This window comes from Stegastes partitus, unplaced genomic scaffold, assembly GCF_000690725.1.
Source record: "Stegastes partitus isolate 25-593 unplaced genomic scaffold, Stegastes_partitus-1.0.2 Scaffold1, whole genome shotgun sequence".
NCBI lineage: Eukaryota > Metazoa > Chordata > Actinopteri > Pomacentridae > Stegastes > Stegastes partitus.
In genome coordinates this window covers 1,109,718-1,124,544 of record NW_007577732.1, presented here as the reverse complement: position 1 = coordinate 1,124,544, position 14,827 = coordinate 1,109,718, and the positions used below count along the sequence as shown (strand labels likewise).

Sequence of the window (14,827 nt, the reverse complement as noted above, 5' to 3'; positions counted from 1 at the left end):
GTGGTGTGGGTGTTCTAGCAAGACGTCTGAAATCAGCCACTACTGGTAAGTAATTTGTATATTATGAAAATATCTTTCCAGGCAATTTCTGTGTTACAAACCAAAGATAACGGCTGTAACTGGAGTTGGGCGTCTCCAAGCCCGCTTGGCCAGAAGATATCCTAAACAGCTCTGCAACGATAACAACTGGATATGGCCTGTGGGCATGTCACAGGAAGCCGTTTCTCCTCCAGACCTGACAGGTGCCTTATTGTTCAGCTGAGCACGCATTGTGCACATAACTTTATTTTGAAAGACATATCTATCCAGCTCAATTACCCATTGTCTGGTTAGTCATGCAGAAGGTGCTGTTAGAAATAGATGAGAACATATTTCTTCTTCAGGGCCCTCTGCAGCCTGTTAATGGCAGAATACAACAGATCTCTGTTCAAGACTGAAAGACTTATCCTGGCACTGTGATTATCGTGGCTCCTGTGTAGGTCTCCCTCTAGGAGTGTGCTGCTGGCAGTGGGTTAGATGGGGTATGTAGACAGCCTCATTTTTTTTAACATTAGGGAAAATCTTTCCTTTAATGTATCTTTCATCTATTTGTATAAAAATTTTTTAAAAAATAAAAAGCCTACAGTCCCATCGGCAGCGTAACAAAACCACAGACTTTCTATCAGAAAATTAAACAATCTAGGAATTGAATGAAACACTTTAAATTAAAGATCCTATAAGTATTTGGTGCAAAAACAGAATATGGAAAGGCATGAATCCACTGGAAAATGGGTTGACTGACAGAAATATGTGCATGATGACAGGGAAAATGAGCAGATTAACAGGCTTGTTTTTTTGCTTTTGTACACAATAGGAGCATGATTTTCACACATCACTATGGATGTCTTTATTCAGGTTAGTGGTCAGTTGAAAGATTTCCTCCCCAATGTGCAGACCTGCGGTAGCTGGAATTGAGCCAAGCATTTAAAGGAAAAATGTTAAATGATATAGCAGGCCATGAACATATCTTAGCCATCTTAAAAACACTCCTGTGCCTACTTAGTTCAGCACAGCCCTGCAGAAAACTAATCTTTCCCAGACATAAAACCCTGTGAAAAATAATGGTGCCTTATTGATTTTAACGCTCCAGGAGCAGAAAACTCTGTATGCTTAATCTGTTCAGATGGGATCTGCACAGCCAAAAGGAAATAAACTGAAAATTAACCAATGGAAACTTGCATTTAAACTCAACAGAGCCTAGTTGTGTCTGCAGCTTGCCACCAGCAAAGGACTGGGCCTATTTATTTCCCTTTATTGGGAATTTAGTTACAGTGGAGGCTAAACTTCCTGCAGGAAGACAGCAAAGGATATGGTGCTGGAAGACAAACAATATTTGAGTTGCTCTCTCTGGGGAGTATACAGCACAGTGTATGTTGAATAAGCCACAGCAATAAAGCAAGATTGTATATGTTGTGTACAAGTGCAGCGCCAGGTATTATTTATGGACAATCCAAACAACTATGATGTTAGGGGAACTGCTCTTTGTCTGGACATACTAACAAGCTCCTGCTGCAGAAAAGGAGTAAAAAAAAAATACCCCAAGTAAACAGAAGACAACAGCTTACATACATAAAAAACACACAGAAAATGGAATATGTCCTGTGGGGGTATAGCTGTGGGCTTCACCTACAGTAAGCATGTGAGGGCTTTATTACCAGCTGGACAATGATGCCTTTATCGCCCCCCACCGTTTTCATGGAAGCACGCCACTGAGCAAATTCATTCAAAAATATTTCTGTGCAAACCCAGTCCAGTTAGCACCACTCCTCCAACATGCGCATACCACAGTCACCTAGAACTAAACGTGTGGTATCAGTTAGACAACGAAATATAACATAAAAACTCAACTGAATTTATGTTAAGGTTAACATAGTCTGGTGGTCAATAAACAAACAAGTTGAAGTGAGCAGCAACAGACACAGGCTATAGATAGTCTGCTGCTGAAACATCATATCATTCTGCCATTTTACGTTCCTCCCTCAAATTACACCAGCGCGGAAACAACTTTATCCTTTGTGTTCAGTGTAAAGCACCGATAAATCCGTGGGTTCCCCTCGCTTCACTCGCGCCGTGTGGCTCCAACACTTTTAGCTACAGTCGCACTTTTTTTTTTTTTTTTTTTTTTTTACTTTGTCGCTCGGTTGAGAAGCAGAAAAAAAGACCCAGTTTTTTGTTTTTACCTTCCCAGTGTGAACAGCGTCTCGTCCGGCTTCTGTTAGTTATCCTTTAATGGGTTCCCAAAAAAAACCCCAGCTGAAGCGGCGGTAGTCGCTCTCACATCTCCCTCGTTCAGCCTCCAGACTGAAGTCGTACGGACCACAGCGATATCCATCCAGCACCTACCTCCGTGATGACAACACGCAGCGGACACAGACTCCGCCCACCCCGGGACATACTCTGACACCGCTCCGGTCTGCTCTGACTAATTGTTAGTCACCCATACACAGGTTTGTCGGCTGATATTGAAAGAGGAAAACCAGCAGACTTAATGTCCGTCACACAGACTAGAGGCGAATAATGAGCTTGTTAACTAAGTCTGCTGGCTTTCACCACTGGACTATTTTAGTCTACATAAGCCCAGTAAGCCCTACAGTGGCACCACCTGGTGAACTGCAGAAAAGTTGTTCTTTTAAACTACTTGAAAAATGATTTATTAAATTTGTATTCGACTTATGCTAATATCACCACTTATTCATTCTTCATAGTCATTCTGCGGTTGTTGTTTTTTCTCCTTTCTTTCGCTTAAACCTGTCAACAAACTCCCACCATTACTTTTATTGAATAATATATTAAATACACCATTTGGTTGATAATAAAAAAATAAGAAAATTATCAAGAGACTAATTAATTCTAGTTTAAATCAATGCTTAGTGTATTAAAAGCTCAAACTACATTTCCCAGGTACCCGGCGGCATTTTATGACGTAAAATACTCGCGACAACTTTATGTTTCCATGGAGCCGACAGAAGCTAAAAAGGTCGAGCTTGCGGATTAGCTAACAGCTTATTAGTTGCTTCTATTGTGGTCAAACAGCTTTCAAGATGCCAGGACAGCAAATCACCGATAATTCAGAGACTCTGTTTTCATTTGAGCTGCTGGTGGAAAATATCCGAATCGAGAAACACTGTAAAGTCTCCGACGAGCTGGCTCTTGGAGTGAGACTGCTTGATTTCCCAACGCTGCTAATTTATCAGCCTCGGCAGAGCAGTGCTAGTATTAACTACCAGCCCGAGCAGAATGGAGGAGATAAGCGGGGAGAATACGCTTTTCACAGAGGCAAGTCTTGCTTCTTCAAAATGAACCTGATGTCACTGCACGTCCAGCTATGTAACACACCTCTGTATGCGATGGTGTTGGATGTAAAAGAGGAGACCCCCAGATTAGTTGGCTCCTGTCTAATATCACTGGCCAAAGTGATGGACAGGATCAGACAGGATGTGACTGAGCGTGGTGTTTCTACTCCCTCCTCTCACAGAGAAAGGGGGATCGTTGGTATATGCAACCTCACGGGGGACAAAATTGGATCGATATCTCTGAGTTATAAACTGTTATGCCTGGGAGCAAGCTTACTGCCACATATCACTGAGAGGACGGGCCTGAAAAGCACAAGTGGAGGACTACAAGAACGTGTAAAGGAGAAAAACAAATCCACAGAATCATTGCCTCTTGAGTGTGGTCATATGTGTTCATTAATACAGGACAGGCCTGAGCTAAGCGGAGACATTCAAAACAACGGACTAGCTAATGCGAAAATCTTGTTAAATGAGAATAAGCAGGACGAAGATGCTGAACGCAGACCAACAAGCCAAAATGAAAACCATTTTGAAGAGGATTTAACCGTATTCTGTCCCCCACATCTTTACTACAGTAATTCTGCAGAGGAAAAAAGCAAAGCAGAAGAAGTGGATTACAAATTACTGAACATAGATTCAGAAGCTTTTACATTACAAGATTCATGCTCTGAGGATGAGGAGGATGAAAAGGAAGCTCGAGGTTCAGTGATGCACCTCAAAGCGAGACACAATGCAAAAGTGTCAAGCAACCAAGAAACAAGTGGGGTGACCCCAAATGTCCTTGGGGAAGCTGTGCGACAGTTGCCGCTACTAAATGCTCTTCTTGTTGAGCTGTCACAGTTGAATGGGCAGATTCCTCAGCAGTCCTTGACAGTTCATCCCAGTCTAGCTTGGATTTACAAGCCTGCTTCCACAGAACCTTCAGCTGGACATGGAAACACCCCACAAAATGCTCAGACCAAGTCACTGCAGAAAGCTAGACAAGGTACGAGTCCGCATTTAAAACATTTACATCCCCCCAGAAATTGTTCTACACCTATAGCTAGGCCTGCATCTGTAAAAGTGAACAAACAAGAAGAAGCTTTAATCAAGAATAAAAGCTCCAGTAAATCTCCCAGGAAAAAGCTTGTATATGGAACAACTAAAACATTTGATCTAAGACTGAAGCGAATTTCTCCCCTCAAAGTAAAACATAGAGAGTGCCAGGAGTTAATACAGAATGAAACACAGTCAAGTATGGTCAAAGGAAAGACAAAGCCAAGTAATAAAACCTTAAAGTCCAGCAAAAGAAAATCAGTGTTAAAGCAGAGCTCCAACCTCAGTGAAAACACAGAGACAGTGATAGAGAGCGTCACAGTGGACTCTGCACTGCGAGGAACAATCACACTAAAGCAGAAAAACCACCATGTGAAAGTTCATGTTAGGCAAGACAGAGGCACTGAGAGAATTTTAGAAAAATCTTCCCTCTCTGAAAGAGACTTGAAATTTATTCACATCCCCGGCATGGATAGTGACAGTGTTCCCCAAAGCAAAGACAAGAACGAGCATCACAGCGAAGCAGATCAGTCACAGTCTGAGTCTGACAGGGGCAGAGAGAAAATTCAATCTGCAGGAAGCAGCAGATGCAGCAGCCCAAACTCTTCATTTTCAAACCTGAGCAGGAAAGAAAACGAGGAGGCCGACTACGCTGATGACTTTAACAGTCTTGAACCCAGTGATGCCTATTCTCCTGACCCTATGAGCAGCCCTGAACCCTTTAGAACCAAGACTCCAAAGTCTCCTGTCTTGTTCTACTCAGACTCAGGATCTGAAGGTGTCCAGAGGAGAGCAGCCGTCCTCCCCGTGCCCGTCAAAGCCTCGAGCTCTCCACAGCGTGCTATGAGGGGTACGCACATCATTCGACCTCGGACGCACACCCTCAGCTTATCCTCCTCCGAAGGTGACAGAGGCGGGTCGGCTTCTTTACAGACTTCATGCTCCAGAAAACTGACAGCAGCGAGTAGCAGAGTGGAATGGAGCTCTGGTGGTGAGAGCTTCATATCATCAAGAGGTCAGAGGGCCGAGTCAACCAAGAACAGCGACACAGTTCGAGGATTTTCTGTGGAATCCAGATGCTCGTTTGAACCCCAGGAGGTGGGGGAACTGGAGGATGAACTTGGATCTTTGGATTTCAGGAAGGAGTATCAGCATATCTCTCAGTTAGTGGCTAGCAAACTCCCTGGGTATACTATGTAAAGAAAAGAAAAACATACATTCTAGTAATGTTTCCTTTAATCAAATCAAACAGATGATTGTTGTATTGTACACTTGTGATGTCTGCCGATCTTTTTAATAAAGGCAAGTTTTTGTACAAATATGGTGACCATTTTCTGTCGGGTATTCATAGGCAACTAGATAATCACAAGTGTTGTACCACGAGTCTATTAGTAACATATAAGAGGATGGAAAATCTCTCTTTGCCATTTATGCAAATCATTCAACATATAAGCTTTCATTTCAGGGTAGATTTGTGTCAAGCTTAAAATCTCCAAAACTCCAACAGCAGCTTCTAATTTCAGGGTATTTTCTTTAAATCCCACCTCCTACTTTGCATTTTCCTTTGATATTGTCTGATATGAAAAACACAGGCAGCTATTCCATTCATCTGAAAGTGGGTGTGGTGTGTTTTGCATAATACAGTTGAACAACTGCACCGTAGTGCTAGGCAGTGTTTCAGTTTTGTTCTACCCGACACTTAAACTCCACAGTGTTTAAGAGGAAAATGCTGTACTATTTATTCCACTACATTTATTTCACAGCTTTAATCCTTTTTCAGATTACAATGTTAAACCCTATATTAACCACTGAGGGTCATTATTATACATAAGCAAAGTGAGACTTTTGTTTTTATACATAAACAAAAATGCACGGAATACAAAGCATAGACCTCCATCTGTAAAAGTGAAAGACAAACAAGAAGCTTTAGTTTAGAGAAAAGGATCCTTTAATCCACAATAATCTCCTGAGAAAAAGCTTGTATATGGAGCAACTGAAACAGTTCATTCAAGGCCAAAGCACATTTCTCCTCATTTGTATTGGCACCTGGGTACATTTCTGAACTTCTCTGATAATTCTCTACCTCAAGGCCTCTTAGATCCTCTGAGCAGCTGCTGTTACCTCTTCTACAATTAAGGCTAGCAGATAAGAGAGGTGAAGCCTTTACAGTGGCAGCTCCAAAGCTTGGAACAGCGTTCCTTTTTCAATCAAATGTTCCTCCTCCATTGACATCTTAGGAAAAATTTCAACTCATGCATGCTTTCAGTTGCTTTAGGGTGCTCTGAGTGGTCCTAATACTTATTTTTTAAATTTTAATTTCATTTTAGAATTGATCTTACATGTTGTCATCTTGCGTTGTCTTGGTTTTTATATTTACTTCATACTTCTATATGATAAAGCAGGTATAGCTCATCCATGGATAGCTATCCACTTTTATTTTGTTTTGAAAATTGATTGAAAAAGTTTTAATCATGTTTAATTTCAGCAGAAATACACACCGCTACAGCTTTAAAAAGCTGCTTCAACTTGCGCTATGCACAAGAAATATTAGTCAAGTAAAGCAAAATAAAACACTGACAGGGTCTATGAAACACAATGTTTTTACCAATGATATGCTTGATGTTCCTTTTGCTTATAAAATATAAGTAATTTTTTTTAAGCAAATATATAATAAAATGAATTAAAATAAAATATATAATGAAATAATCAAATACAAGAATACATTTAGAAATTATGAAATAATAAAACAAACAAACAAACAAAAAAACCCAAAAGTCTTACTGATGCTAATTTCTTTGTTTCCATTATGCCAAAAAGAATAATGAAATCAAACCTGTGAATTTAATGCATATTATGTTACCGAAAATATTTCAAGTAAACCTGTTTACCTAGTGTTTTACCGTTTCTATCAACGTTGTATATGCTCGTAAACAAAGTCATTTAGAAACTAGCTTTTTGTCTTTTTTAAAATAAAGTTACAGTGTACTTACCGCGCATGCGTCAAATCGCTGTGTACGGAAGAGACGCAGCAGCACGTTGGACGGTTGAAGGGAGAAAACAACGATGTTCAAACACGTTTTTCTGACAGGACCTCCAGGTAACCGTTCACACCGAGTGTTCACAGTACTGTTGGAGTGAAGGTCGCTGTAAATCCAAAGCAGTCACTTAGCTGTCGTAAGCCCCAGTGAAGAGGCACTAAACACGTTTCTAATGAAAGTTAGCTTGTTTTAGCTGTTCTTGTTCTGTAATATTGAATGTAGGTGATAACATTTACTGCTGACAAAGTCACTTTGTTGCATTATAAGGCCCTGTTGCTTTATTTATTTCGTTGCTATTCATTTATACTGACATATTACGTTTCATTTTTGTCTTCTTGTTTAAACGTCATCTTAATCTGACCTTAACTCCAACCTCGTGTCTTGATTATTGTTGTTATATTTCGTCTGTGTATCCTGCTTGTGCTTTTTTTTTTTGTCAAAGCCCTTTTCAAACTCTAAACACTTAAAATGATTATTATTCAAGCTGTTTATGCGATTCAAAAGATAAGCCTTTAAACACCTTTAAAAAGCTTTTAGTCAATACTCCTCAGCAATTCCTTTTCACAGAAGTATAGGTTTGTGTAGTGTAGAAGACGAAGAGCATTTATGAACGAATAAAGGCTGCTTTGCCTTGATTGCATGGATTAAACATGCTTTAACCAGGGCTGAATGATATAGGGAAATAGCTAATTGCTTTTTTATGGCAGATATTGCAGTTTAATTCACAATATAATTCTTCAGTTCAAGATACACTGCGTAATAGACTTAATATGTGTTGGAGCGGTACCACATGAATTTCCGCTAGAAGGACAGACAGCACAAAGGACAACGGATCAATTTGTAAAACTGTTGACACAGCAGTTTAAACCCTGGGTCACACATGCTGCATAATATATATGCTAAATTGCAATTTTTGTGATGAACTGATTACATTGATTCAAATGATTCATTTAATTATCCAGCCCTAGTTCAAATGTGTTTTTACCGTAATGCAACGTACCCTGGTTTGTGATACTGCATTGTTTGACAGTGTCTTTTGTTTTTGTTTTTTTTACAGGTGTGGGGAAAACCACCCTGGTCCAAAAAGCCTGTGAGGCTTTAGTGTCATCAGGAGTGGGAGTTGAAGGGTTTTACACAGAGGAGGTCAGGGAGGGGGGCCGGAGAGTCGGCTTTGATGTTGTTACAGTGACAGGAGAGAGGGGCCATCTGTCCAGAATCAGGTAGCGGAGTCGTCATCCATTTCAAATAAGACTACCTGCTTTCTTTTATCACTGTGTTTTGACTCACCCTCGCTTCGTTTTGACTTGCAGAGACAATGCCGGCGCGTCTCATGGCAGACGGGAATACACAGTCGGACAGTATGTGGTTGACCTGCCTTCATTTGAAAATCTGGCGCTCCCCCTCTTCAGAAATGTAAGACGGCAGCACATACCTCTTAAACTCTCCCTCATCGATAGATCACAGTAAGGAAAAACACTCCCTTTTCTTACAAATCATCAAACCTTTGATTTTCTCAGAATTGATGGAATAATTGGAAGCTTGCAAACACATAAATTCCATAGTGACATTTTTAGTGTGCATGGTGCCGTCTGGCTGTCACTGACCGTGATTAATCCGGCATGTAAAGTGAGCCTGGAGTGACGCCTACACATGCGCTGTGAAGGAAGGTGTCTCTGCCTTGGCAGCTCATATTCCACTTTCATCTCACTTAAAACGTCTCTTTAATCACCGCAGATCACCCGTCGCATTTAACATGCAAACATCGTCGTAGTCATGCTATCAGTCAGAGAGTTTCACATACATGGAATAACGTGATGAGCTTTTTCCTCATGTGCCTGGAAAAGGTCCTTTTCTGTGCAAACTAAATATCCAAAGTAGATTTTAGTGCTGAAATTATTTGTCAAATGTCAGTTAGATAATTGACAGAACCAACTAATTGACCATTTTAACAGTTAGTTATTTTTTGAGTAAAAAATGATCCAAAACATCTTTGGTTTTACCTTCTCAAATGTGAGGATTTGCTGCTTTTTTCTGTTTTATTTCACTTTGACTTAAATATCTTTGGTTTTTGGGCTGCTGATTGGGAAACGATCTGCTATTATAAGGTAATACATTGGACATTTTCTTAGTTTTGATGTATTCAGTTATCACCAACAAATTACCTGATACCAGTAATCTTGAGCTGCAGCCCCAGTGGCTTTTATGTATATTGGCTTTTATTTCTAAAGTATAACCAGCATCAAGCCTGCACTGATGTTGCACTTGCTTATTGTTAATGTATTTTGTCTCCAGATCGGGTCCACAGATGGGAGCACCAGGAAGGTGTTTGTCATTGACGAGATTGGGAAAATGGAGCTCTTCAGCCAGTCATTCATCAGGGCAGTGAGACAGACTTTAGATAGCTCCTCCTGCACAATCCTGGGTACCATCCCAATCCCTAAGGGTAAACCTCTGGGTCTGGTCGAGGAGGTGCGGAGCAGGAGAGACGTCAAGGTCTTCACTGTGAGTACAAATACAAGTGCACTCTCTGGAAAAAAAACGATATTTAGGTCAGTTTAGGAGCTCTTAAGTCACACAATAGCTGAAGGACACTGTTGTTTACACTGTATCCACTTGGTCTTAGGAGGGCAGTCAGTCTGCTCACTAACGCAGAGGGGGCATGCCCTGCATTATCCCTTTCCTATAGCAGGATTAACTCTAAATCATGCGTGACTGATGTAACAACAAAGGGTGGTCTCAAATGTCAAAATAATTTATCACGGAAGACTCAGTTATGGATATTGTCATGCAAACTAGTCGCTGTGCTGGGGGTAGTTAATGTATAGAAGAAGGTTATGAGACAGTAAAAACAGTTTTTTAGAAAACATGATTGGTAAATTCACTTACAGACAGTAGGTCAGAGATTAGGTGTTAACATGTGGTTTGATAATCTCATAGTGGACACTGTATCCTGAGAGGCTTAGGTTGTGCGTGAGAAGGCATTTGTCACAGATCTCATAGTATTTATAGTTGTATTCACTGTATAAATACACATTATGCTCAGACTACCAACAAGTATTTGATTGTTTTTTTCTTATTTCTTTTCCCATTTAGGTGTCTAAGGAGAACAGAAATGCCATTCTACAAGACATTTTAGCAACACTCCAAGAGTGTTTAAAGCATACAACCTAGTATAGTAATTCAGAGCCAGTGCAGGGGAAAACCCCCGCAGTTTATGTGTGTTTTTGCTGACGCCAAGTTTTATATGTGTCAGCGCATACACAGTTTGCACAGCCACGCTAGTAAGTGGATCTACACACGCTTTACAACAGGGTTACGACCTAAGCTGAGGGGCATCCCGAGCTGCTGGAAGAATTGGTGTGTCACATGCATGTATTTATGTACACAAGTCATTTTTTTTCTTTCTCATACAGCCTCAAAATGGATCGCATGCTGAATAATTGATTGTGAGATGGAACACAGCAAGGGAATTGTTCATAGTGTGTAAATACTCCTTACTCTCTGAGATGGTTTGGTCCTTAAAAAAAAGCTCTTTGTGTTTAAATGTATAATATAGAGGTGCCAGCAGGCATTCCTCATGTACAAGTATATAATATCAATTTGTTCATGAGGACAAGCAGTCCTGTTTTTTAAATAAACGGCCGAACAAAGCAGTTCCCCTGTTGATTTATTTAGTTTTTTGCTATGTGAGCCTCCCTTGTGTTTGTCTTATCAACCTGAAGGTATGCCCATTGGAAATCAATCAATATTTAACGGTGCAAAGATGTCCAATCCTCTCATGGTTTATTCATCCACTGGCATTAGGACAAAAAAAGAAAGAAAAATAATCGGTTATTGTCTTTCAAAAATGAGATTGGTTTTCTCTGCTATCCATTTCTAATATTTAGAGATGGAGATTATCCGTGTATTCACAAACGTTTTCATACTGATGATAAGCCAAAATGTTGTTCCAACATTCAGCAGCAACAAATAAATATGACAGCCTTTTGTTTTAGGGAATTTACGCTGCATCTGTGGAGATAATGGAATTTATATCCATGCAGTGAAATTACAGTACAGGATAAATAAAATCAGTGTATATAGGAGGTTTGATATAATAGAGTGCTCTTATGAAGGAATTACTCTGATGGTACCGCTCCACAGACGGTTCTGGAGGGTTTTAAAACTGTAGATAAAGACATGTTGGCCCCCTTGAAAAGTTAAGCTCTCCATGACTGTCAATAAACAGCTGTCATAATTTTTTTTGCTGCTCACTGTGTATTTATTTGAGACAAAGTGGCTGTAAGAAAGAAAAAAAACATACATTTATTAAGAGGAGGTGAAGGGAGTTATGAGAGATTAAAGTAGTTCAAGTACATTCAAGGTTCATGAGCTTATTGATAGTTCAGATGAAATGTATTGTAGAGCTGCTGCTAGTGGAATCTCACTGACTCTGCGTGAGCTTCAAAGTCTGGCGGTTATATCAAGGTTTTTTAATAGAAACCCTCTGGCAAAGATATTTGTTTCAGTACCAAAGCATCTTCAGGTCATTTCAAAGTGAAAATACACAGAAAGCTTTTTTGGCTTGTTTTTAATACTGCTTGTATAACTGATGTAACCTGTCAGGCTGGCTGCAAAAAGAGCTGCCAGCTGTGATCTGCGTCAGACTCGCTGCTGCGCCAGCATCTGTTCTGTGGCCTCGGCTGACGTACCGCTGGATCAACCAGCACCGGCAGCCACCAAACTGGCCTCAAAGTCAATATTGCAGTGGCCGTATTTTTTGAACTAACACGGAAATATGACGCTGTTGTTGTAGGAGCAGACTTAACGAGCAATTAGACTTGATGGTGTGGCTCGTGGTGAAGCAAGCCAAGCAGCACTGCTGAGGGAGCTGGCTCTCCCGTTTGGAAGGTGATCCTCAGCACCCTGCAGTCGAGTAACAGATGGGTTATGTAACAGGGACAAAGACCTTGCCAATTCTACCAAATAAAGGGTGCATTCGATGCCTCTGTACACAGCCATATGATGTAAATATGATGCAATTAGCCATCATATTGCCCATATTGTCATGTTATGGCTGTATCATTCACAACAGTAATTCCCAGCAAGAGGTGCTTCTGCTGTTGCCAAGGTTTACATGGAAATACTGCAGAGCGGCTCAGCTAAGCTCAGCTGTAACATCTGAACGCATGTGAGGAGAGCATGATGGCAGAAGCATTGAAGTTTGTGGATGAGGGGCTAAAATCATTTGCTAAAATACTCAGTGATATGTCTGAAAGTGCTTAAATTGTTGAAATAGGGGCAAAAATAATTGGTAATGGTGATATAGCTTGAATTAGTGGATAAATAAATAAAAACATGTCGGGATACATTTAAATGTGATGAATAATCAGGTGAAATAGTTTAAAGTAATGAATAAGCTCTGAAACAGATAAATACTTGAAATATTACAGATGGAGGGATTCAAGAATTCATCTGGCAGGACTGTGGGGCTAGATTGCCAAAAAATAGATATACTGCAGATTTCTAGTGTCAGAATGAGTGTGAAATGTTCCATATCGTCATAACACCAATATATGATACAGCCGCAAAGAACTCAAAGCCATGAAGCAGATTGTTTATTCATTTTTGCACAGAAGAGGCACTTTTTGTTTTGCTCACAGAACAACTATATGTCATTACTGTATCTCACAACAATGTCATTCACACGTGGTTATCAAGCTTGCTGTTTTGCATTGTATACACCACGGGTTTGTTCATATGCAACCATTGTGTAACTGTAACAATTGGATATATTGTCAGGGGACTTGAATGCATTGATGTGTCGAAAGCACTATGAGTGTTGGATGAAAGGCCATATAGAACAGACTGAATGGATATGAAGTGAATTAATATCCATATCGCAGAGATACATTCACACCCTGTCTGCAGGGCAGATGTCTGTGTGGTGCCCTGTTTCCTTTATCCCTCCACACATGGAGGACACAGAAATGCAAGGAGCTTACCAACAATCCAGGACAAAAGGGAGTTGGCTGGTTGGAGGGAGAGGTTGGGGTTGTGGGTGGTGGGGTGCTGGTGCTTAGATGAAGAAATTTCTCTCCAGTTATTGCACTTTGTGGTACCAGCCCAGGAGGCACGTTGACAGCAGCAGAGAGGGGACATGTGATATATTGTCCAAAAGGCACTTGGCCAAAAGGCCAAACACAGCTGATAACAATCTGACATATTGTTCCGAGACCTTGTGGGAGATACACAACAGCGTGCTTTAGTTTTCCGAGCGCTTGACTTCAAATTCGCTGTTTATTTCCCAAGATGACTGTATGATTTATTGTAAAATGAGGAGCTAAAGCTTCTTAGCATCTGTGATGTCAGATTTCTCAGTACCAGCGCTTTCACATGGTAAGTACTAAAATCAAGGTCATTTCTCAGTGTGGACTGGGTATATGAGTTTTCACATTTTTTTTGCCACCAGGCTTTGCATGGCCCCCAGAGTATGACAACTAGCCACTGCGATTTCAGATACATTCCCCAGAAAGCTATAATTGGGCTTTAATTCACCTTGTTTTAGAAAAGCCTCTGGCAGCATGTTCATTAACAAGGCAAATGATCACATAGCAACGGCCAAACAGGCTCCAGAAATCTCTGTACTGTGCAGTACTAGACAGTCTCCCCAGTTGGAGTAGACTTCATCCAGCTTATTTCTTTATTGCCCGTTTTAAGAAAAAAATTATTGGTGGCTACTTATGCCAACATCAGCCGCGGCTAGAGAGTTAGTATAGTTACATGGAGGTTTCTTGCCTTCATGCTTTACACAGATTATTTTGAAGAAAGATTTATTCAGCTTGTGTAAAATTCAACCCCCAGTAAAGTACAAGTTTTTGCTATTTGGCTTGTTTTACTCTTCTGTTATGCACCGCCACCTCCCTGCATTGTAGAAGTCAGACAAGATTGAAACCAACTGTGCCTGTGTACCTGATGCTTTAAATGCTTCAGTAAAGTTGAATAAATCCAAGTCCCAACACCACATAGCAGAGAAAAAATCCTGAACCAGCCCACACGTCACCGTGCTAATAAGCATAACAAAGGTCTGCTGATCTTGACAGGTGGGCAGTTAATGTCAAATGGAACCCGAAGGCTGTGGAAATTAAGCCATTTGATCTGGGTTTCTAACCCCTATTCCGCCCTGCTGCCCACCACTGATAGCTCCTAAACTACTCTTCCCATTACATCACTTTCATGGGCTCCCCGCGGCTGCTCGAGGCAGGCAGTGTTGGGTTTCAAAGCCTGTGTCCAAGCCCCGAGCACACCCGTCTGCAAGGTTACTTTTTGAGCCTGCAGGGTGAAAGCTCAAAGACAAACGTACGAGAAAATAAAAGAGGAAAAAATGCACAAATTTCCTCCTTTACTGTTTATAAAATGAGTGGTAGGTATTTTTTTTTACAA

The 14,827-nt window shown here is 40.7% G+C and overlaps 3 protein-coding genes across 4 annotated transcripts in view; 2 read left to right on the top strand and 1 right to left on the bottom strand.

Moving 5' to 3' along the window:
• Positions 1-2,362, bottom strand: part of LOC103371986 (signal-induced proliferation-associated 1-like protein 2) — a 91,235-nt gene extending 88,873 nt beyond the window's left edge. For both annotated transcript variants that reach the window (XM_008301531.1, XM_008301612.1), the window contains exon 1: positions 2,220-2,362. The gene's annotated coding sequence lies outside the window, so the exon portion shown is untranslated. The remainder of the gene's footprint in view (positions 1-2,219) is intronic.
• Positions 2,363-3,080: 718 nt separating this feature from the next.
• Positions 3,081-5,682, top strand: map10 (microtubule associated protein 10). The gene is made up of 2 exons (XM_008306796.1): positions 3,081-4,317; positions 5,131-5,682. Exons 1-2 carry the CDS (start codon positions 3,081-3,083, stop codon positions 5,565-5,567), a joined length of 1,674 nt encoding a protein of 557 aa, XP_008305018.1. The 3' UTR covers positions 5,568-5,682.
• A 1,697-nt stretch (positions 5,683-7,379) lies between these two features.
• Positions 7,380-11,058, top strand: ntpcr (nucleoside-triphosphatase, cancer-related). The gene is made up of 5 exons (XM_008301415.1): positions 7,380-7,464; positions 8,463-8,625; positions 8,716-8,818; positions 9,698-9,907; positions 10,499-11,058. The coding sequence occupies exons 1-5, from the start codon at positions 7,431-7,433 to the stop codon at positions 10,574-10,576; spliced, it is 588 nt and encodes a 195-aa protein (XP_008299637.1). The 5' UTR covers positions 7,380-7,430; the 3' UTR covers positions 10,577-11,058.
• Positions 11,059-14,827: the final 3,769 nt, after the last annotated feature.